The 25,214-nt window shown below is 38.2% G+C and overlaps 1 protein-coding gene across 4 annotated transcripts in view; it reads right to left on the minus strand.

Moving 5' to 3' along the window:
- The window catches only part of VTI1A (vesicle transport through interaction with t-SNAREs 1A), a 272,706-nt gene that overhangs the window by 110,827 nt on the left and 136,665 nt on the right, over nt 1–25,214 (minus strand). For all 4 annotated transcript variants that reach the window (XM_050305758.1, XM_050305761.1, XM_050305757.1 and 1 more), the window contains one exon: nt 1,899–1,969. In XM_050305758.1, the coding sequence (XP_050161715.1) occupies nt 1,899–1,969 (71 nt within the window). The remainder of the gene's footprint in view (nt 1–1,898; nt 1,970–25,214) is intronic.

A 25,214-nucleotide genomic window follows, 5' to 3' on the forward strand; every position in this document is an offset into this window, starting at 1 on the left:
GGCAAACCCATATGGTGTTTAAAAAATAATATTAAGAATATTAATGCGAAAACAGGAAGATGAACAAGATGCTGACATTGATATCTTTTTTGCCTTAGACACATTTTAATTTGAGGTTTCCCTAAAAAATGTTGCATCTTTTGCGTCCTGTATAATACAGTTAACCTATCTGGATGCTAGTAGAGCTTTTATCCCTTCTCTTTGCCTTCAAAGAAAAAAGGTTTACTCTACAGATAGGGAAATTCATATATATAAATTTAACCAAACTATTGAGACTCATTTACATTTTGCTCATAACAAAACCTTTTCACAACACTGAACTGTTAAAGCTGATCATCATGCTCAAGTTGACAAATGCATTTCAGAAAAAAACTTTATTCCCTGAATTATAACATAATAATGCCATGTGTTTATTGCAAAGATATTATGCATTGATAGAGCATCCTCTGCCCTGATCTTTAAAAAAACCTCCAGAAAATGAAAACCTTGCCAAGTTATCCAAGATCATCCCTAACTGTTCATCTGAGTATACAGACAGCTGGGACAGGTCCACCCATGTGACTCCACTGGACAACTTTTCTGAATTCCCTAAAATAAATATTTTAAGTGGCTTAGGATAAAAACTTGGAATTGGAGCTCTTCCACTATGCCAAAGGGTCTTTTCCTGCACTGTAGTGGGATGCACTTTCCTCGAATACCCTTATTTTTAATCTTGCTCTTTGCAGCTTAGAGGTTATGCCATCAGAGAAATTTGCTCTTCAGGTAGAAAGCATTGAAAAGGAGAAATTATGCTGTGAACCATGCATACATGGAGTGATCAGAACTACATCCCTCTTTCTCGTTCCTGAGGATCTCTAGGATAAGCAGAAAGGGATACCTGGCATTCATCTCCATTGCCTAGGTTTTACTTGTCCAGCTAGAAACAGAAAAGCGTTTTAGACTCAGAAGTCACTGTGGAAGTGAGGAGTGGAGGTCAAATAAGACACCAAGTAGCCTGGGCAACACTCGGTAAATACTCACAATTCTTAGTTACATTTAGTGATTTAGTTATATTTAATGTTTTAAAGTAGGTAATGCCCAGGACTTCAGAAAGCAACTGGTACAGCTGACAGAAAATGCCTCATTAAAGCTGTCATGTGAAGCTTCACCCATCAAACCCACCCAGGTAAAGAAACTCCCCATGACAGATAAAGGAGTTAATCTTTAAGTGCCATTGATCAGTTAGAGACCTGTGGGAGGACCTAGCTTTGGCAAAATTGGACACTTGGGAAAATCTCTGAACAACGTGTCATGGAGAGAAATTGGCAGGCTCAGCCTTCCCTGGTTCCACGAGCAGAAACCAGAAGCAGAGAGGCTGGGTCCTTAGGTTGAAGTTGTACCCATTGAACTGGATGGGCTTCTGAGCATTTCCATGAATTCTGCAGAGTAGAGCTCATCCCCACAAAGGCCACATGAGCCCAAAATGACAGAGATATGTGTAAGAAACCAGTACCTGCCCTTTCACACAGAACTGCCTAAGGAGGCAGATATTAGCATTCGCAGCTACAAACAGTAAGGTTGATCAACTATTAGTCGGGAGCTCAGTCATGATACTGAACTGTTTCATATGAAGTCCAAGAAGTCATTGAAATGGACACTAAAACAAACCCTTGAAAGGACAGAAAACTGACCTAACTGTGATGTTAGTGACAGAAAGTTTGCTTCCCATAGCAGATTTGGTGACTTCAGTGTGATTCCCGACCAAAAAGACTTTGCAGGATTGGTCCCATGGAAGACACTTTATAAGTTCTTCACTGCAGATGGTGATTATATCTCATCTGAATTATTTTTGCATGCACAAAGGACTTGCCCAATACAAATAAAACACGAGGTCAGCAATCACTTATTATCAAACTTACCCTTTCCCGAGCACGCTGGATCTTCTCTCTGTCATGGCTGAGGTTTTCAAGCATCTCCTGTCCAATCTGCTCTGCATTAAAAAATGAAAATGTAAAGCATGAAAAACACAGCTTGTGACTGTAAGGCCTCAAAATGCCAAGTTAAATTGCAACAAGAGCATTAAATACATTTGGTAGCCTAATCACTCCTCCTAAGCGCAAAGAGGAATTTTAGGTTTTTCAAGTAACATGAAACTGAAGAAGCAAACCAAACCAGAAGCTGTTTCCTTGCAATCTCTTGAGGTTGTCTAGGCCTTGGGAATGGATGCTGACCTTTGGTCTGTGAAGCAAAGGCAAGAAGACTTTCAGAGCTGCTCTTAGTGCAGGCTGCTCATACTTACTATATACTCCTTAAGCCCCTCCTTGTCTTAGAAAGGAAGGCAGAAAGCCTTTGCTAAACCACCAGCCTTATATGTCTAAAGGCACCGAGAACTCATACAAGAAGAAAACCACTCTCTGTGCCTCTCAGCATTTACCACTAATGCTTAAATCAAAGCTTTTTCAGGCTAAGCCCAGTTACTGGTATCTGCTTTGTTCCATCATGGATTATTTCTGGCAAGTTCAGAGATATGTAATCTCCTGGTGTTTTTAACAGTAGACATAGACATTAATTTATAGTCACCACCGTTTGTTTACATAGGGGTTGTTTGCTTCCGCAGCTTACATTGAACCAAAGGTTGCAAAATTATAGTGGAGAGGCCTCAAGATATGGTACAAAGACAACTCAAGATGCCAAAACTTTATTCTTCAAACAGCTTCAGTCAAATGCTTCTCTAACACTGAAATATTAGCAGCAAGTATAGAGGAGAGATTTTAATCTTCAAAGCTCTATAGAAACATTAAGAAACCCTCCCTGTATTTCCCTGAAGGAGAAAAATAAGTTTAATCATTCCCATTTTACATGGGGAAAAAGACAGAAGGAGCTGAAGCAGCTGTAGCTTGCCCCAGGACACACAGCACGTGTGAGACAACCAGCATTTCTGTGCACATTCAGGTAACTAACTTAACAGGCTTACCAGAGACACTCACCAAAACAGTAAAACTACAGAAACATGACTTTGTTTTGTTTGTTTGTTTGGTTGTTGTTTGTTTGTTTGTTTTATAAACAACAAAAAACATGCCCTGCTTTTGTTCTGGTAACTGGTGTCCTAAAATGTCATTATTTGTGGAGCCTCCAGAAAATGAACCATTGAAAATTCACCATTATGTTAGTAAACACGACTATGATTTATTTTTTCTTTAATAGATACAGTCCATTTTCAGGAAACAATCCAAAGTAGAATCATCTGAAACTTTTAAAGTTTGAGACAAGCAATTTTTTTTTTTTTTTAAATCCATTTAACACAAGGCACACAGTCTGCCAGATAAAGTCTAAGGAAATTCATTACATATATATTTCTCTATCAGTTGCCAAGTACAGTACAAGTAAGATAAATATTTCCTCTGACCACAAATTGACATCCTCATTATACTATCTTGTCCCTCTTGGCTTGCTGCTCTTTACTTTTAGCTGTATATACAATGCCTCCCAAAGGTGAAATGTGGTAAGATACACGGTTATGGAGTTAAAAAGGCTGCACAGTGCAGTACATCTACACAAATGGCAGCCTAAGAAAGCGATTCACGAGAGCTTTGCCTATGTTTGCATGTCAAAGCACTCAGCGGATGAAACTATACTGAGCTTTTCCTCATCAAAGCACTCAACACACTGTAATACACAAACAAGATACATGTGTTCAGTGTAATCCAGGGGAGGAAAAAACAAAGCAAAACCTCTTAAAAAGAGAAGGAGAAAAAAAAAATCAACAAATTACTAACCTAGTAGCATGAGGTGAAACGATAATAAGTGTATTTATTGCTAAAAATTACATATATGTTTGCAGACATAAAGGAATGTGAGCAGCAGATTTTCCTTCAAAGGAAAGTAAAGTATAAAGTAAATGGCTAAAATGGCTTGGTATTTCATGAACAAAGCTCAAAAATATCTTTATAGAAAACAGTTTTATTTTTATTTCACCAATTTTAAGCAAGTTACTGTGGGTTTTTTTTTTTCATCTTCTTCCTGTCACTGGCAAGTTCACACTCTTAGCTTTTTATAATGATTGAGTTTATTTTCCAACCATCAATGTGACAGTAGCATCAACTGTAAGTGAGGGTAAAACACCGTCACTTTGACGAATAGTGTATTTTCCTCTCATTGTCGATGACTGAAGACATCAATAAATAAGGAAGGAGAGCATGTCAGCCAGAATATCACAGAATGAATTGTTGATATGACACTTAGGGATTAAACCTTCAGCCATGAAGTTCAACCTAGCAGAGGGGTCTGAGAACTGAGATAGTTGCGTTTCTTCCCAGCAGCCTCTATAGATAAATAATTGGATGGATCATCAATTTTACAGGAGCAGCTTTACTCTACATGCACTTTCGTTGATGATCTTTGGCCTTTTTTGGACTAAAATAACAACATAAGTTGAACAAAGAGACATAACGGAGGTAACATAATCTCACAGTAAGTTTGCAAACAAAAATTGACACCTTTATCCTCTTCATATCCTCGTTCTACTCAGAAAATTCACTGATGACAGTGAAACTTGATTTTTAGCTAGAAGGTCAAGACAGTCAAGCAAAAATATTATTAAATAAAGAAAATACAGACTTCTAAATGATATGAAGACATGTCTCCTTCCTTGGTTTGCAACTGAAAGTGCCTGGGACTAGGAAAAACATAACATTAGTCCACAGTACAGCTAATTACAACCTCGATAGCATTGCTATCTGCTTGCTACCATTTTTCAAGTTTCCCCACGGTGCTGATGTTTTCCTGCCAGTTAAAACATTTGTCTATGTGGCAGATCTGTGCTTTTAGTGGAACGGTGCTGTATAGATCTTTCCAGCCTACTTATAATGCAAGTCATTGATGAAGCTACTACAGTTATGTGAAAAGGTCAGGTTTGTAAGATATACTGTACTGCAGATGCATGAATTAAGACCAATACACAAACTGAAGGGTGTTGCCTGTTGCCAATAATGGTGTTATTTCCATAGAATCTTAACAACATCAATTATTTGGGGATTATGTCAACCTTTCAGTCGTTATATACGGCAATGTTTAGTACAGTGCAGTTCCAAGTCCTACGAAAGACTGAGTGGTGCTGCCTCTTCTAACTGAAATTCCCAAAGAGATGCACAAAATGATGTTCTAAAATTACAGCTTAACTATGGGAAGCAGAAGGGTGAATGCATTTACATCATTATTATCTATGTACTGACAGAGGGCAGGAATATTCAGTATAGCAATTATCTCAGTCTTAAACAATGCTGTGATGGCCAGAAAAAAATAATTCTGAAAAAGTACATAATATTAACAAGCATTAACAAGCCTTAAAGGGTGACTGTTAAAATTCACAGCTCTAAATGTATTCTACCCTAAAGGTGCTTGGACAAGGTACAGAAAATCAGCCTCTTCGGTACCAAGCACTTCAATAATGCCATGTTGTGAGTCCAACACAAAAGATGCCTGGTTCTATAAGACTGTTACCCAAAAAGAAAAAAGATAACATTTCTTATCCTAAACCACTGCAATTAATTAAAAGAATGAATACACTTTCCTCAGCTGAAGAAAAAACAACATGCTCCCCACCCAAAACTAAAAAATGCAAACTTACCTTCCCCCTTCATATGTGCACAAATTGGCACATGGTTTTCAACTTTCATATTGAGATAAACCCAAAAGACAATGATCACTTCTAGCAATGTTTTATGCTCCCAAATACTCCCTTTATTTGGAATTTGCCTGTAACCTATATGCACTATTTATTTGTATGTACAAATCGTAATTACTTAATACATGGTCTACAAAGCTTGGTTTCTAATACCTACACACAAGTCAAGGACACAAAATAAGTTGTGCTTGACTGGTTTTTCTTTTCCTTTTTTTGCCTCCAGCCATTTAAGTATTTATTTACTTTATCAACTAAACTGATTCTGAAAGAGCTTTTTCTAATCACTCAAGTCAATAATACTTTTTCCCTTAAGAATGACTAATATATTTACTCAAGAGATAGGAATGACACAGAATGAGCCTCTCCAGGCTTTTGGATAAACAAACATGCACTTTTATGAATTTTGAAGACAGACTCCCCATTTTTCTTCTCATATGAAAAATAAAATAATCCAACATAATTTATATAGCACCTTTTCTCTCAAAGTGTACCCTGCATGTGTGCATATATATATACATATAAAAATATGTTTCATAAGAGGTAGCAGATATCTTGATATGATTTAAAATATTAAAAAAGCTTAAAACCAACCAAATCACAGAGAGGATGCCTGGAAGCATTATTTGCCCAACCTCATCATATGTACCATGTATGCATCTGAGCTGTGTAAGTAGAGATTGGAAAAGACAAACTAATTTACACTGGGAAAAACAGATCATGTTAAAAATCAAGATGGCTGTTCCACAGAATCATGAAATACACAAAAAAACCCCACTGTATGTTGATCAGGGTAGGAATGGAGAACAGTTCCACCCTGAGGTCTTCAGCCTCTGTCTAGTAGTGCCATTTGGGGAGTGTAACTGTGTGTTGTCTTTGCACGGAGATATTGCATGCTCTGAAGACGTAGTAAAAGCTTATGAAAGACTTTTTGAGAATCACACTGACAGAGGTTGGGAGTTGTTTTGTTGTTTGTTTTTTTTTCTAAAAGCCACTCTGTTTTGGACAGGTTAAAAGTTATGATTTTAGAAGACTAGGATAAATCATCAACAGCAGTTTCTGGGAAAAAATTGTTAGAAAACCGTTAAATGATAGCTGTTCAGAGGTGACAGCAAGTAGATTTACAAACTTGGAAAATATATGTTGCAGGAGTTGAAGAATTCAGGGCTGAGTCAAATGCCTTATGCTTCTGACAGCAGAAAGTTAATAAAGAAAGTGATGACATATCTTGAAACATAAGGACACAGGTAAAAGTCTGATAAATTCCCAAGTTCACAGTTGATATGTATTTACACTGAACAGCCAATATAATTAGAAACAGAAGGATTTAGGTCATTAAAGTTATTAAACAACAAGTACAGGTTAATACAGATAAATGAAGGATAATATAACAGCTATTAGCCAACAGAGAGACAATTTGTAGGGCATTAACAGAACAGCGAAACATGAGAGTTGGCGCTCACATGCCTCAGGAATTTGTCACGAAGATGTTAATCTGCTTGTTGTTAAGTGGTCACTTAACACAATAAAATAAAAATTAGCTATTTTCCATAGGGACTATTTGGCCTCTTCAGCAGAAGCAAATGCCACACTAGTGGAAAGAGCACTGACAGTCCACAGCATACACTGAGGACATCCAACACTTCCAGAGCTGTCAGAAGTTCAGTTGCAAGAGAGGATAAAAGAAGTTGCCCAATCTTATTGTGAAAGCGAGCAACATCTAAAGATACCTCCCAAACTGCTAAAGTCCAACATGTCCACCAAACTAAAAATACATACATTTTTTTTCAAATGAAAAGGTCCCTATAAGCTATAATGGATGTTCAGGAAATTATTTTCATTGGCCAAGAGCAAAAGGGGTCTGTTGATACCAAGGTTGGGGAAACCAGAAAGAAAAACATCCAGAACACCTAATCAAAATCCAGTCTTTGTACTTTGTTCAAAATAAGGAAGAAAAGATGTTTGAAGAAGGTGCAACATGCTTTTAAGAAGAAACTGGGAGCATTTCATAACCAGCACCTCCCATGGTCCAGACCTACTTTGTCCTTCCCCAGAAAAAAAAAAAAAAGGCAGATGAATGAGAAGAAAATAGTAAAAAGAAAGGAGAAAGATGATATATGACAGACCTAGTAACTGCACCTCCAGTTGCCTTTTCTATTTCTGAAGTTTCATACCTTTTCTGAAATCCTAACTTACATCAATCTGCTGGTAAAAAAACTACTCATTTCTCACTAACTGATGTATTTTTTCTGTCTACTCCCATCACCCATCTAGCTGAGCTCCCTTGCTAACATCCTCACAGCAACATTCACAGGAGGTGGCAGACTTTGATTCCGCTGAGCACTTGTCTACATTGAAGTCCAGCCATTGTTCCAGCCATGCCCCAGCTTGGCAGTGCTCATCTGCTCCAAATTCCTCCCATCACATCTTCCTCCCCTACCTTTTCCTTCAAATAAGTTCTAAGGCAAAAAGAAATCCTTCCTTAGTGCATTGGTAAGTAAACAACTTGCTACCCCCTTTTCAATCACTTATGTTCGTGAAGTTGGGAACCAACCCGCAGTACCTTTTTTTCCTACTACTTTTAGGTGCTACCAGGATGGAAGAAGTCCCTGTTCACTGTGAGCTTGGTGCAAGGAATGGATGCTGCTTCATTACAGTCTTGCCAATCTTGAACTTGTCTGAAAGCTATTTAGCAGGGGAGAGTATTAACAATCCTGATTGCATCTAAATTAAGTTGCAGAAACATATCCTCTAAAACTTGAGCCACAAACCATCGCTTAATTAAACTTATGACTCCAAACAGCACTGAGATGACTCAACAGTGATCTTTGGTTCATTTAAAGCTGGATTCATAATCATCATTTAATCAAAAATGCTCCACCACCTACCAAGTTTGCTATACACTCAGAGCAGTGCAAATAATTACTCTGGACCCTGCAGCACTGGTTATTTCAAAGACTTAAAATGTGCAGGAAGAGAGTTGGCAACTTAAAACTCCTGCATTTAGCAGCTTGAGGCTCGTAAAGTCGGCCCTGCCTCTAGAGCTGATTTGCTCTTAAAGCAGTAAGTGCTCTTCAAGACAGAGAGGTGAGCACAAAATAGATGAGACAGAATACCAGAGCCAAACAGTGAACAGAAAGAAAAAAAAGTCATGTTAGTTTCTCAAAAGAGAAGATAAATGTTTTGAAATATGTTTTAAAATTGAAGAGTGGAGCAAGACCTTTTTTTTCAATCTTATTTGACTACACAAAACCATAGTCTATGACATTGAAGCAGTACAATGATGAAGAAGAAAGTCTGTTAGTTATATCTGTAAGCACTGGAATAATTTATTTTTTTAAACTGATTCTTCATAACCCATTTATGCAGCTTGAACTTATGAATAAGAACAAGGAGTTTTTTTGCAGTATCTCAGCTTCTCGACATCAGAAGACCTATGAGAAGAGTATATCCTTCAGCTCTTTCTGAGAAATTGCTCCTTAGAGGGAAAAAACAAATTCAACAGAAAAAAAATCCATAGCCATTTGGGCTTGCCCACGTTTCTCCCAACCTGATGTACCAGGTTTATCCTGAATCTACAGACTGATTCAAAAGTCAGGGAAGTTGGCAACACAAGCAAGAAGTCTATGCTTGTTTGATCTTTAATACTTCCATGGAGCTAGAGAGTGTTTTAACCTTTCTTTCTCTGTTCAGAAATCCATTTTAAATGTGAATGGAACTACCTCCTGCTGCATTCATATTCATATTTAAACAACTAAAATTAGAAACAAAAAATCATCCAGACATTAGAAAAATAAACAAACAACACCAGAGAAGATGACAATAAATAATGCTTAAATTCACTGACCAAAAGGTGTAGCAGTCTGTGAAAAAATAAAGTATTCTGTAAACAGTGTATATATGTATATATATATACACACACATACATACATTTTATATATATATAAACTTTCTTAAACACTGGAAAGCCCACAAAGCAGGTGAACGGCCCAGCAACCTCGAAGCTGGCTTCAGTGCAACTCATTCTTTGAATACGAATTAGCAATGGGTAATTGTGGCATATTTATGAGGCCTTTTGCCTGGTCCTTTTCTCCAGTGAACGCTGTATTATTCATTGCGTGTGCCCTGACCCCAGTGCGCTCCTGTTCTGACAAATCATACTTGATTAAGACAAATCTTTATTAGTTAGCTAGTCAACTTCCCCATTTATCATTTGCAAATCCCATTCTCCTTTCTGGGTACAGTAAAAGTAACTGAAACCGAGACCATCTTTCCTCCATATAAAATGAAATGCCTGTTACAGCCAGCAAGTGCAAATAGAAGCCTAGAAGTCAGTAGTAAATGATAAAACAAAGGTTTAACAGACATAAATTACAAATGTGGCAAAACTCTAACACGACAGTGCACCTTAGGCTGAGGAAATATTAATTAGCTCATCCTTTCAATGTTTCTAATTTTTTTCATAAACTAAATCTCTCAAAATCTAAATGCCATATAAAAGAACTGTATTGCAAAGTTAGGGGATGAAAGCACCAAGGTTTAAAAAATAATGAGAATGCTGAGGAAAGTTACTGTTCAAGGTTTCTACCAAAACTAAAAAAAGATCTTTTAAGAGTTAATCTATAAAAGGAGGAAAAATCAATTCCAAATTACTAATGAAGCTCGTTTCCCTTGAAAATGTAGTATCTCTCCAAAGACATGCCAATTTGGAGAGGTAAAACCCCTTTCAAGACAATGTTAGTTTATTCATTGGGTACTTTATGACTAGAAAACCAAGTGATGTGCAATGCAGAACAGTTCAGCCACGACAGTAGTTTTGCTTGCAGAGAAGGATGTTTCTTCTATCAGGACTCTGGTGATCTGAAGCAGCTACATGGACATGGAGGGACAAGGGACAGAGGGAAAGGACAGTCTGCAGCTTATTGGCCTGGCTGTGGTTCAAGTTCCAGCTTTAACACAGAATTTTATTCTGGCCTCTGGAGGATTCTCTAGGAAATGCTTGCTTGGTTGTAATTTTGTTTGGTGATGAAGTTTAGTAGATTGTGTATTTTATTACATTTTGAGTCTTGGTTTTCTACAGTATGATAATTATACCCATCAATTAGAATCTGTGTTCACTTGAAATATACAATAATTTAAAAACCTGCACTCAAAGGACAAAATATCAAGATAAACATCTCTATGCTCCTTACACAGCACACTTCTTACAGCCTCCAGTCTTCCTCCACTTACACCTTTCCATCTCAAGACATTTTTCCTTTGTTTTTTTGGGGTTTTCCTTGCTCTACAGGATCAGTGCAGCAATGGATTCTGCTTTTTCACACACATGAGCTAAGTGCTAGTTATTTCCATCTGCAATGTTGCCTTTGATTACACACAGAGTAATGCTGAGAAAACCACTACCTCCCTAAACCTGCAGTGAGGGTTCAGAGGGAACAATGAAAAATACCCGATGGCCTGGCAAATCAGTGTTATCAGGAGGTATATAAGAAGGAGCAACTCAGCAACAATTATCGATACTTTTGGCATCTCTACATTAGACTACCACTATATGGTTTAATTTGGGGAAAACCTGGAGATTTCTATTAACAAACTGCTCCAGAACAAGCAGTTTACTGCTTGGGCAGCAGCTTTGGCATGGATCCTCCCAAAGCAGCTGCCAGGAGTGCCATCCCAGCTACTGGACATGGTCTTTGAGTCCCCAGTGATTTGTGTCAGGGTTACCAGAGCCTCTGCTTCTCACTGTTTGGGTGCTACTGGAATTGCAGTCAGCACAGATATGTGCACTGGAGGTGCTGTGAAGAAGTGCTGGCAACAGAACAGTCTCTGTGGGGATGTCCCAAGTTTGGATGACATCTCCTCTCTCTCCTGGTCTGCAGACATGTCACAGCATGTAGGACATGCTCCCAAAGGCATCATGTAGTCTGTAGGACTCACTGGCAGGCCACTGTTAACATTTATTTGTGTGAATGGTCTGTATGCTGCAGATTGAAGAAATTTAGTATGTTTTTTTTTTTGCTGTACCTTATTTCTTAATTTCTAGAGGACCAATATGAGCAAAATAGTACTGAGAGCAGCCCCTAGCCCACACAGTAGAGAGACAAGTACCTGGATTTTCTGTCATGCTCAAAGATCAAGCACACAGGGAGACAAGGTCAGATCTGGGAAAGACACTTCTGTACCCCTGGTAAATATTTGTGCCTGCTTCTCTGTTTCTAATATGGGTGTGAAGGAATCCACATTGGTCAAATACAGTATGTAACATTAAAAGGCTTGTATTTCTATGGAAGGCATTTAAATACTGCACTTAGCTTCTTATATATTCATTTTCATTATGACCACTGCTTTGAATACCATTTTAACTAAAAAAAAAATTAGAAATTATTTTTAAAATGAAATCTGAAGTGGCCCACTCTCCTCAACTACAGGACACTATATTTAATCTCATAAAGGGTTTTTAGATTATTTGAGGCCCAAAATATAATTATCTCATGATCTACTGAATTGGTAAATTATTGCATTATGACAATTTAATGCAAACACCCAGTTTACAAACATAACTTTGCTGGAAATTCTCAAGAAGTGTTAAACCGATGTCAGTGTCTCAGTAATTTCGCAGTTTAAAAACAGTTAGAAATGTAATGACTACACTGCACTTGATTAAAGCATTTACAGCTCTAATCAAAAACTGACAGCAAGATCAAAGATGTTAACTTAAATCTCTCTTCTAATTATGTTTAAAATGCCACACCTCAGGCCTGTCTCTCCTCTTCTTTTTCAAACCAAATTCTGCTTAAGAAAGATCTAACACTTCTTAACAGTTCATTATCCAATAAAACTATTCAAAGCTTAAAAGCAATCTACACAATTAGTCAGGACCTCAGGGAGTCCACCGGTAGTCTTTATTACAGGGCTTCATATTAAAACACCTTAATTATATTTGTCAAATGGATTTCATTAAAACCCATCGTCACTTTAATTTTCATATTTTGACAGTGCTGGCATAGCATTATTACCACCTGCCAAGCTACGAACTACAACAAAATTATCAAATTCCTTCAAATACTAAGCAGTTTCTTTTTGTACCTGACCAATGATTTCCCTCTTTTTGGTGAATGTACCATAATTAAGAGGAATAATTAAAATTCCATATTCAAGCAGCACACATGCAAGCTAAACATACAGTGTATCTGTTGCAGGTGTGTAAACAAGAACCTATATGGGTACCTGGTTGCCAGGAGCACATAATACAAAGGTAGGACACATATACTGAAGTGCTTCTGAATAATAAAGCCAAGACATCAAACAGAATGCACTATTATTTAATCAAATGACAACCATGATGACTTGAAAGCAGAGGACATTTTAACTTCTACACATTATTCTGTCATTTCGACACAACAGATCTGGGGATTATGACCATACGCTGTAACCACAGTTTTATTTTAGATTTAATCCATGGAGGTTCCACTTGACTTTAGACAATCATACTGAAATATAATTAAAACAAAATTGTTCCTCCTCCCTACGTACAATCAGTAGTGTGACAAGGGTTTCTGATATTTATGATACATTTCCAATGCAGGACATATCAATTGTTGTTTGGGGTTTTTTTCTTAATAATGCCACAACAATTAACAACTTTAGATAATTATCAATAATATAAAAGGTAGGTACCAGCATCTGTCATGCAGCACAGTTTGGGCTGTTAACGTCATGCTGGATATAGAAATAAATTATTTCCTCATTTCTGCTATCTGAAATGCTGTACAGAAAACTGAAACAATTTACTGTTATTATGCTTATATTTACTGAGCTAAATTCAAGCCTGATTAACTCCATGCTCTTCATCTCATGTGTATGAGATGACTTTGGCCCACAACAGATATAACAATGGCACGCAGATTGCAATGGGGAAAAGAACAGAGAATTTTCCTTTCTTTAATATAATCATAGCAAGAAATAAGAAATTAAGAGGTTTCTGCCATATGTCTAACACACTTCACTGCTTTGTACAAAGGTCTCAAGAGTAATGATCTCTGTGTGTTATGAATATTTTAAGACTTATTAAATGTTCTTGGATTATTGTGGGAAATCTATGGGATTCTAAAGAACCAGTTTAAGTGACAATCAAATATTATTCCTACTTAAGGTAAAATAAAAATTTAATAATTATTTAATGTATTATCAAGGAAGAAAGCTTCAACCTCTTTCACACTGTATCACAAGTTCTAGCAAAGGAATTGCTGAAGATGTGCTGGGATTTATTTTATTTAATTTCTATTTTATTTCTTTTCATTGCTTTAATTGCTTTTGAATTACAAAGAAATAAATCAGAGTACTTACAAGCAAGGGACTATTAGCTGATCACAGATCTCATTTGATTTTTTTGGCAAGTCACCTTATTTCTTTTATCCTATTTACTCTGTCTGTAAAACAGGGGTAAATAATGTTTCTACTAGAATTCCACTGAAACGAGCAAATGCCCACATACTGCTTAGCTTCTGTTATCAGGACATCTTATAGCAAATAATCAGAATTTTTTGGTGCCTCTTATGCAACTTCAAAATATCACCACAACCTTGGGTGCCTTTAGGGGTTCCTCATAGAAACCCATTAACCAGAAGACAATTTAGGAGATAAATAGTGTTTTGAAAACTATCCCAGCCCAAACCTGAGTGTAGGTTTGCTTCTACTGACCTGGTGAGAGCCAGCTGCTCCAGCCCGACACAAGGATGGATGCAGGGATAGGGAAACTTCCCAGATAAAGAGCTCACATCTGCCTTTGACAACACTGATCATGCTTTCCCTCTTGAAATCTCCTCCTCCTTCTGTACCCAGGATCCTGCCCTCTCTGTGAGGGCTGTGTGAAGCTCTGGTTTTGGTTCCTTTCCTCCCTATAGATCTGCAGTTGATTTACGGCTGGAAAATCTCATGCACCAACTCAGTTACTATTTAATAAGTGACAGATTTCCCTCTCTGGTACACTGCCATTTCCTCTCCCATCTCTCATTGCTTAGCCTTCAACTCAAATTCAACACAACACAGCAGTTCCTTGTCCCCCAACATGTCTCCACACCATCTATTCTCATGACAGGCAACACCATCTTCTTTTCCACCCACCATCAACATCTTTTTGTACTCAGTTCTTTTTTTTTCAGTTCTCATTTTTGGGCAAGCTGTCCGATTCTTTCTGCATGACATCAATAGGAAACTGACTGGTCCCAGCCATTCCCCTTCCTAAAACTCCATTCTAAGCTTCACCCTTTCTTTATATTTTCACATAATTTTTTTTTTTTTTTAGCCGTGGCAAAAACTCTACTCACCACCTATTGTAATGTAGAAATGCTGCTACAAACACTGTTTTTTTAGTATCATATTGGTCTTTTTCTTTCACGCCACTTCTCTCCCCAGTTCGGCACATTAAACAATAGCTACATTCCTTCTGTAGCCAATCCCTTCATGGTCTGACTTCTCCCATTTGCTATCAGCATATTAATTCCTCTCTCAGCTCAGATCTATCTTTCACTTGTTAAATTTTTACTCAAGCATTTCTGCGCCATCTCCCATGTTGCCACGACTAAAAGGAGCTGAGCATAAACAACTCATCACCTCATCCCACTCCTGCAGTCTCTGATCTGGACTTCTCTTGTCCACTGATATACTAGTAACAATAATTTCTTCGCAGTACATGGAAATCTCAGGTATAACCACGACCTTTGTGTTAGCTGAATTTCTAAATGTGTAGTCCCAGAATGGATAAGCAATAGCACAAAATGTGAGCAATGTCAGTACCATTCACAAGGGAGGAGGGAGGTACTGTAAAAAGTAAGTTAGCACCACTTGCCTTCACTGTTTCAGTGCAGGTGTGACCCAGGGATTTACAATGTACACTGCATTACTGTCAGATTTACCTTCCTAAAGCAAACAATAACCCTCACAAGCTATCAGCAAACAGAATGTGAATCTTGTTGTCATGAGTGAATAATTTATTAAATTGACACTATTACTAATAATTACAGAAGATGTGCCTGTTTTTCACTCCTGACAAACAGGAAGCCAGCCATGTTTCTCATTTCAGCTATGATACACAAGGAACAATTCAAAGTGATGCTCGTCCCTGGTTGGCACGTATTCTTTACCATTTGAAGTTTATTTGATACAAATGAGGGTCTACAGAACCCTGCTGACATGAAGTCACAAAGAGCATATACATTTATGAATACTGCATTTACTGCACTTTGTATGCAATGTTTGTTAGGTCTCGGGGCTGAAATCACAGCTCTGAATCTATCTTGAAGATGTTAAGGATGTGTTGAGAGCTTTTTCTTTCCCTCCTCCTGCCCCCCCAAACAAAACAAAACACCACCACAGCCTTCATGGCTTTAATTATTAAGTTTATATTTTCTGTTTTATCTTGAATCCCATAATGGAAACAACCTGCTTTTTTTTTTCCTCTCTCCTTCTTTCCTTGTTTCTTTCTTTCTTTTTCTTTTTTTTTTTCTTTTTTGGTAATAGTATACACTCTTGATGTAGGAAGGAAATGTGAAGACAGAACAATCCAGCTGGATTAGACATTTTTGAAACCTACTGCCAACAGTGAGCTGTCAAAGCCAGCAATCAAATGTAACCCTGGCAAAAAAGAATGGAGACTGCTGTGAGGAGATTTACTTAGAAGAAACTCTCAAATAGTGCTTTTATGTCCTGATTCTCCTCCCCTGCACCAGTTTTATACCTGCTTGTTGTTCCCCCCACCCATCCTTGAAGTTACACCTGGTTTACAGTCTGTGGTAGGAATACTTTCTCTATTCCAGAATTAACTATTGAATTTCTACCGCCCCAATGCAGAACACCTGGACAAATAATTATTGTTCTCCTTCTAAATCTTAAAATCGATGAAAATGTGAGGTAGTTATTAATGCATACATCTCCACAATATGCCTGGGAGTAAAAAGTCTTATTATCACCTTTTTTTCAGCTCAGAAGTTGACAAAAGAAGGACGTAACTTAAAATCAGGAGGAAGGGTAAGAATTCACTACTTCTGACCTTAATCCTACTTTTTTACAAGACCATCATTGCGCTTTATATTCAAGCTTTTCACTGGGAAGCTGTTAATAAACATCAGGCAAACTTAATAATAAGCACCATTAAAATTAAAAGACATGAGAAGATATTTTGCTATTGGCAATATAAAGGAAAACAAGACAATAGTTAAGGAACTGACTGGAATATGAGCACAATGTAGGGAGGGAATCTGGGATACTGAAGAACAGGGTCTCAAACAACCAGTAGGAGAAAACCAAAGACTAAGACTACGTATTGGACTAATTATTACAACAGCAAGATCTTTACAAAAAAGCCATTCCACAGAGGAATGACTACAGAACAAGAGGGTAACATCTGCATTTTGGCCACATCCAGGCTACCAAATGTCCAAGGGTCTCTCTCCACTATAACAGGAAAGTAATGCTACTTAATTATTTTCTAGCAATTGCATGAAGATTTATTAATACCAATTTTAAAGCTTTTAAGGACCCTGTGATTCATGTGGAGTCTGAATTTTAATACAACAGTCGAGGAAAACACAGGATTACAAGACTGTCTAATTGATGTCATATGTGTATGTTTTCTGTTGAAGAGAAAATCAACTTTAAGACTGGGACATGAGGAGATACAGACACCACTGTTGATCTATATCCTGGAAAAACTCTCTAACAGTCAGTTCAACAGTTCAGTTCCCCACTTTGGGATCTGAAAAGTCAGTACCACCTTAAATTTTAACTAGAAGAGAAAATTTATAGAATACTGGCTACTTTCCCTCATTTAAATTGATCAGCCATTACAGTTAACAACCTTCCCACACCGTAGAAATAAATAAAGAATGCTGTATCCATTCTAATTTAAAAACTCTTATAGTCATTAAAAACATAGTTGATTTAGTCAGAAGTTCCATCTATTATGTGCTGTAATGATTTAATAGTGCCAATTAGATCTATAGTATTCCTAGAAATGGAGGAGTTGCAGCTGGAGCTCTGCAGACCAGTCAAACAATTTTCAAAGGATATTCAGAGGTCTGCACCACTCTATTCTAGGTAGAAGATTAAATTGTAAAGGAAAAAAAGAAGCAGGATTTCAAAACAAGTATTCCAATATGACAAATAACTGTTCTTTCTGGGCTTTGCTTTTGCAGAAAAGAGAAGTATTTCACCCTCCTATTCCATAAGTAGCTGGAAATACTCTGCATATTTTAATAATGACATCAAATAACTTCCTAATTCAAGATACTTTAGCCAGCCATGTGTCCTAGTGAGAGACAATGCATGAGCCCTTTAAAGTATCTACAATACAGAATATGTTCCTTGATAATGTCATTAAGCCATGATGACATGTAGCAAGCAATTGCTGGCAAAGGTCAATAACCTGATCCATTTATACAACGAATGCCTGTTAAAACAGTGTTTAAAGAACAATCAAATGATTGATGACCATAAGCTCTGTGTTGGCCATGATGTGCTGCATGAACATACAGCGTGTTCTGCAAGCACTACACGTACCTCTACTACTGTGGGGTGGCTGGGGGGGAAACTGTGTTCTGCCAAAAAAAACCAAACCAAAATGTTTAAACAAAAATGCTGACAACAATAATTGAGTAAATAGAGGTCTGAATACGAATTTGTTAGCACTGGGCAGTAAAAACAGGCAGGGATTCTGATCTAATTGAATACAGCTCAGTTTGAAATGAAGGCATTCTGGGCAAAACAGTCTGTAAGCACCCTCTCAGCTCCATGTCACAGGTTGTGGGGAAAAAAAAAAAAGAAGTGACCATCCCACACAGATATCTTATCACTGATTTTTAAAATTGTTAATTTTCAATTCAAACTGATGCATTAAAATGCAGTTTCATGTGATGCACGTTTGAATCTTGCCAGCTCAAAAGCCATTGTCAAAATTCACAAGTCCAATTTGCTGTTATTTAAAAAATGGGGAGAGGGATCCTTTCCAAAATATTTTTGTTGTTTTAATCTGTCAGCAACCATCATTCTGTCAACAGAGTGCTGCACACTTCTTAGAATTTATTTCCCTTTTCTAAACAGTAATTAACCTAACAGCTTCTTGCGAGTCATTTTTCTGTCTCATCAGAAAAGCCTGGTGACCTGTATGTTATGTAGGACAGCAATACTTCCCAAAATTATCATATGGTCCCTACACAGAATTAATTATCTCATTCTAAAGTAACCACATTTCACTTTTCACAAACACGAATGATCTTAAAAATCATCAATATATCTATATGATCACAGAAATCATAAAATAGATATGATCTATTCTAAGCATTTTATATTCTATAACTGTAATAGTTCTGGTTTCATGAGACAAACACACTGGGACCACATTGTGCTGCTGATGTGTACCCTTCAATTAAAGAGCATTTCTGCACACAAGCCAGTTCCTCGTGGAGGTGTTGATTATAAGTGGCATTCATCAGAATCAATGGTATAAAAATAAGCTCCCTGCCATTTTCCTGCATCCATAAACAGGTGTGGCTTTATTAGGTGCCCAGACAAAAAGACACGCAAGGACTATATCTCAGCATGAGTCACAAAGCAAAATTACAGTTCTGTGCTGCAGTTGTGAGACTTCCTAAAATATGTTTCCCAAGTCAGGGGCAGCAGTCGGTGTTGTTGGTTAGTGCAGTCAGAAACTGCATCTACCCCTTCCTGGGCCCCGCAGAGCCCCTTCTGTATCATGGTAAAACAGTCAGGCACGTTCCATGGCTGTTCTTAAAGCTCCACCTTTCCTACAAAAGCGCAGACTTTATGCACAGCATGGTAAGCAGTGGAGTTTATTTTAAAAGCATTCATGTGAAGCATTCACTTCTTTCCTAGTGATCTCTCCCATCAGCCACAAACACAGCCAAAACAGAGCAGAAAACAGTTAAAGCAACAGGGAGTTACACACTGATGACTTTTCCGTCTCTCCCTCAGTACAGATGGAAGTTCAGTCTTCTCCTTAATACACACGTGCCAAACAACTGATAAAAAAGGATGCCAAGTACTCTAACTTCTTTAAATTTTGAAAACTAACACCAATTGACCTACTAAAGGAATCTATCCGGTTTCCATCCTGTTTGGCTCTGTACTTGAAGCCTCCTCTGCCTACACCATCTTAACCACACACACCAGAATGGACATTTCACCACAAGGCTTTACAGGCACGTCACACTTTTCCCTCCAAGTGTCCAAAGATCTTTCAGCAAGCCAGTCTGTTTCCCATGTCCCTCCATTAGAAAATAAGTTTTCATCTTCCTTCTCGCTCTGTGAAAGAGATCAACCTATTTCCCATTTTCCATGATACAATACCAATTCTTCACTTCCCCCATTGTCTTCCTGTCAGGTTTTTCCCACCAGCTGCTCTTGCATCCTCCTCTATCCTGTCAACCATAATGTGAATGTGACACTGGAGCCTGATGGTTTCATTACGAACTGACAAAGCTGGAGACATGGGAAGGTTATGGCTCTTGCAAAAGTTAAAATAATCAGTGACAAAGTTATATCTCCTGACTTCCAATTTCTTAGCATAAGAACATTGGAACATTTAGCTTGTAATTATTACATATTCAAGAGGGGAAAAAAGTGCATCATTTTCAGGTGCTGGGACCCTTCCACTCCACATTCTTACATGTTCTTCTAGAGATGTTGAAAGAAGTGAGGTTTCCCTTTTCTAGTGTTCCTGGTACAGAAATCATTACCTGAATTTTGCCTGCTTGGGGAGGAGAAACAACCCCGAGCTGGGTCCCAGAGCTCCAGGGGCAGGAGCTTAGTACAGACCACAGACCAAGAACAGCTCAGAGACTTGCAGGGATAGTGAGCTTTCTATGGAAGGATGTGTTTAGACGACTCTTAACTTCTCTCTACATTAGAGAGCACTACATTTTGTTGGGTTTGATTTTTTTTCCTCCCCTCTTTTTGGCCTAGGGAAAAATCCACCTTCACTTTATTAATAGTGAATTCAAATGGTTTTTCTGCTGCAGTTTAACAACTTTTTTTTCCCTGTACAGAGACAAGATAGTCTTCTCTCTTGAACCCTTCAACATATTTGTTCTGCATTATTTTTTCATTCGCAGTTATCCCGGAGGCTCTCAATGTTTAAATAGCTCCCTCCTTCCCATGTAAAGCTGTGCACTAATATCGATCAACTTAGGCTGGAAGTACTATAAGGCATTTTTCAATAATCAGCCAAGCTGTTCAGAGAGTGTCTCGAATATAACCCTTAGGTAAACAGCACAATCCACAAGGAACTTTCCCTCGGCAAGCACATCTTTCCAATCTCGAGGATGGCTGCTAATGCTCCTCCAGACAAAGAACTTGATTCTGACTTTCTGCTCTGCAGGTCAGAGGCGAAGTCACATTAGCTAAGGACATCTTTATTCTTATGTACAGAATTTAAGTTTCTTAGGACACCTGCATATTTAACTATCTCAGTCATATGCCCTTCAAATAAAGGGTCAGGAAATAAACAACCTTTAATGAATATCGTTTTACTTTTTAATAAAAAAACACACAAAGAAAATCCCATTCTTCTAAGAAGATGAAGTTGTGGCTGCACAAGAATTTTAGGTATTAACTGAGTAAAGCACCTCTATCAGTGAATTACACTGAATAGGAACTTCTAACCTAGTTGAGGGGAGAGGAAGAAGAAAATAATTTCAAGCCAAATAATTAAAAGTAAATTATAGGAAAAGTATGATACATATATACAGCATGTCAAGTAATATCCATATTTACAGAGAGATGAGTAAGCTGCTCTGAATGGTTAGGTTTTCATTTAATACATCCCTGATATAAAATGCCAGGTTTATTCTATTTTTACATTGCCTCATTAATCAAAAATGGGAGAGAAAAGTGACTGGTGTGAAAGACTTGAAATCATTCACACTTTATGCCTTAAATAGTGGCATAAATTCAGTGGTTACTTCCCATAGTACTTAATTCTAAAATGAAAAACATAGGGTGTTTTAATTTCCTCTTCCCAACTGTAAAGCATCAGATTATGCTACATTGTTTTTACAGCTCTGAGGGATCCTTAAAAGACAAGCTTGTGTAAACTAAAATGGAAAAGGAAAAAAGTCTGATGTAAAAATAGTCCTAGGTTGTTGCTTTGCACACTGTAAAACCAGTGATGTTCACACCCACCAGTGGGCGAAAGATAAACATTACAAAAGTAAATAACACTCTGAAATAGCTGGCTCCTGTGAGTCCTGGAGACAGCACAAACTGTTTTGTTGTTTTAAAAAAAGATTAGGCATAAGCGAATCCACATGACTTTAATGACAATTTCCGAAACTGTTCTCAGGTCAACATCTGTGCTCGAGAGCCAGAGCAGAGCCCTGTGGTGCAGCTGCACTCGGTGCCCCGCTGGCACTGCCCTCCCTGGCTCCCTTTCCTGTTGGACCTGTCAGCGTGGTCCAGGCTGGTTCCTGCCACAGCAATCCACTCCCTTGCTAAGGAGTGAGACAGCCCATGGTGACAGGATGCAAAAAGGAAGGCGAGTGTGACTCGGCAGCATTTAGGGACCAAAGCTTTGGTGATCTCCACATGCTTTGTATTGAGATGTACACAGGGCCACTCAGGAAGTTGGGGCGCACCACGTCCAGCATTCTCTGCATCTGACAGATGGCTGAGGAGTACAGCACACACCTTGCTATCTCCCCAAGGAGCATCACCTTAAACTTCAAGAATAATCAGGTTTAGAGTAATTCGGGAAAATTCTTGTACAATGGCAAATGCAATTCAATGCAGGAAAACGTAGGATAAAAATTGTAAGACAAAAGATTCCAAAAGAAAGCCAAGACATAAGGGGAAAGTGTTCAGAGGCATAATGATTGAAGAGAGATTTAAGTGTCCTCCTGGGTTATGAAAGTCTTAAGCTAATGGATAACTACAGTGGGAAAAAAGTGCTGCACAGTGAGCTGCATGCCTAGAGGAATACAAAGCTAAAATTCTGGTGCTGACTGGCGCATAAGACTGAGTGAAAGCCCTATCTATAGTATTGCATTGTCTTGATGCACATAAATTCCTATTTACAAGTAAGCTGACAAACGAGGAAGGGGGAGGGAGGACCATCTGAAACACCATGTTCATATTTTATAGCCCACTGTAGCCAGCTCTGTACCACACAGAAGCTGCAGGTCACCACTGCACTGCTGCAATTTTCCATTTCTGGCCACATTCTGTGAGAGTGCAGATGGGATTGCAAAAGACAAGTCACAGAAAGGATCTCCACAGGGTCATTCAGATGCCTTTGCTGTGAACATATGCTACATGCTCAAGGGCAAGTAAGGTGCTTGACTCTTCCAGAAAAGAGATTAAAAATATTCAAAGGGTTGAAGGAAGAATATAGACAGAAAGGACAAACAGACAGTGAATATAATACCCACATAAAGTATAGTTTTCCTTATCCTTAAAAACAGAACAAACAAAAAACATCAACCAACCAACGATGGAAGTTTAGTAACTAAAGACCTGCTTATGACAGATCTTGAATTATGGAAGGTGACGTGCATGTTCAATGCTTTCAGGCAGCAAACAAAACAAAACAAGAAAATAACACCACCAGTGTGTCCTGCAGCCTGGGAAACAATTAGAATAATTTGTAAGAGGAAAAAAACTTCCATGGTAAATACAAATTATACCGTTCAACTCTTTAAAACCGTGTCAGTTCAAATTATTTCAAGACATGTTTGTTATAAAGAAGATTCTAGCATAACTTTACACTTCAGAATAACTTCAGCACAGTCCCTTGGGAAGCTGCAGCCAGAGTTTCCACTAAGCCTGGCTTGCTTAGGCTGAGCACTGCCTGTCTCCGTGCAATTCTATGTGCTGCTCAAATGCCACCTCCCCAGGATGAAGAGGCAGGACTCAGGGAGGCACACTGGCTCAGAGTTCTGGCCCATCACCTTCACAAATTCATTTGTTCAGATATGCTGTGTAGAAACTTAAGTCTGGAGGAAAGGACTGTAGCACCTGATTTGACACTTTACATGATATAAAATCTTTGCTATGTCTCAAGCACTGTGTATTAAAAATTGACTTCAATTTCCTCTAGAGCCAATGTCAAATTAAGAGTGAAAAAGATAAAAATTTTTGAAAAGGAATCAAACCTCACACATGTGCAGGATCTTTGCCAAATGTTTGTGCAACCACAAAGGGACTTAGGGCAAAAAAAGACAGTTCTCAGACCATTCCCCAAGGAAGTTTCAGAAAATCAAGATGCCTTTAGCTACCAAAAATTAATTCCAAGTTCAAGTGATGCAAAATTTGAAGCTAGAAAAGTGCAATATGTTTGAATCTTGTTTAAATTTATTTAACTAGTTAATCAAAGTTAAAAAAACCCCAAAACACAAAACCAGACAAAAAACCTTTAGTCTGCATTTAAGGTAGACCACAAACCACAGCTCAGCACAATGCTTTGCAACAGGGGTCTGAGCCCTGAATTCTTGAATTAAACTAAGTCAACCTAAAAGAGCAGTCAGTGGGGAAGGCCACCTGTGTTAAGGAACAGCAGCCTTACTTTTCCCCTGCCTTGTTTTTTGCTCAATCTACTGTAGGTAGCACAGATGACTGGAAGAACACGTCAAGGCCCCTTCCCCAGCACGTGACCCCCTTCCTCTGCTCAGCACATCCGATACAGGCACAGAACATCCTGCCAATTCCCTTTACACTTTATCCTGGGCAGTTCCCCCCATCCTGCTACACCAAGACCAACAGCTATAGGTTGCCAGTTTTCCTTATGGACCAGAGCTTTCACATGAACCCACCCCACATCCTAACATGCTTCTCACATGGGCTCCATCCTGACACCACCCTGCTGGATGGTGGCCTCACACCACTGTCAAACATCTGGCCTCAGCTGCTGGGCTGCGGGGAATATCAGGTTGCTGTTGCAAAGGTTTGTTGGCAGATAATTTTAAAGAAACGTGTTCTGAGAATGTTTTTACAATCTCCACCTCTACCTGTTCTGTCCTAAAATCTGTTTCTCACTATCACTTCTCCAAAAGACAAATGTTATATGGTTTTGTTTTTTTTAAACCACTAGAAGGAATCCCCTACTGCCTACACAATAAAGTCAGTCAGAGGCAAGATTCTTTCTCACAGATCTTATCCCTCTAAGCCATCAGACTGACTAAACCACTACCCTTTGATCAATAGGCAGCTAAGTGGGAATTTTCAAAAAAACCTTTAAGCAAAATAAAGTTGCTTCTTTATTACACATGGGCCTTACTCCCACAAACTAGAAGTGAGGAAGAGAGGTGGGATTTCTTTTTTTTATTTTTTGTTCAAAACTTGTTCAGTCTGGATGCAAGAAAGATCTCATCCAGGCAGAGTAAGCTCTGAGACTAGGAGAGTATTTACTGCCACTGAAAAAGATGATTGCACCAAAGGCTCAATGAAGTGGCCAACGGTGACAAATCATGAACCATACACTAAAAATCACCATTTGTTTATAGTTAAATGTATATTAAAAAAAAGCTGGCTAATTAACCCTCTGTACATC

This window comes from Myiozetetes cayanensis, unplaced genomic scaffold (genome assembly GCF_022539395.1).
Source record: "Myiozetetes cayanensis isolate MyiCay16 unplaced genomic scaffold, myiCay2020 scf10, whole genome shotgun sequence".
NCBI classification, from domain to species: domain Eukaryota; kingdom Metazoa; phylum Chordata; class Aves; order Passeriformes; family Tyrannidae; genus Myiozetetes; species Myiozetetes cayanensis.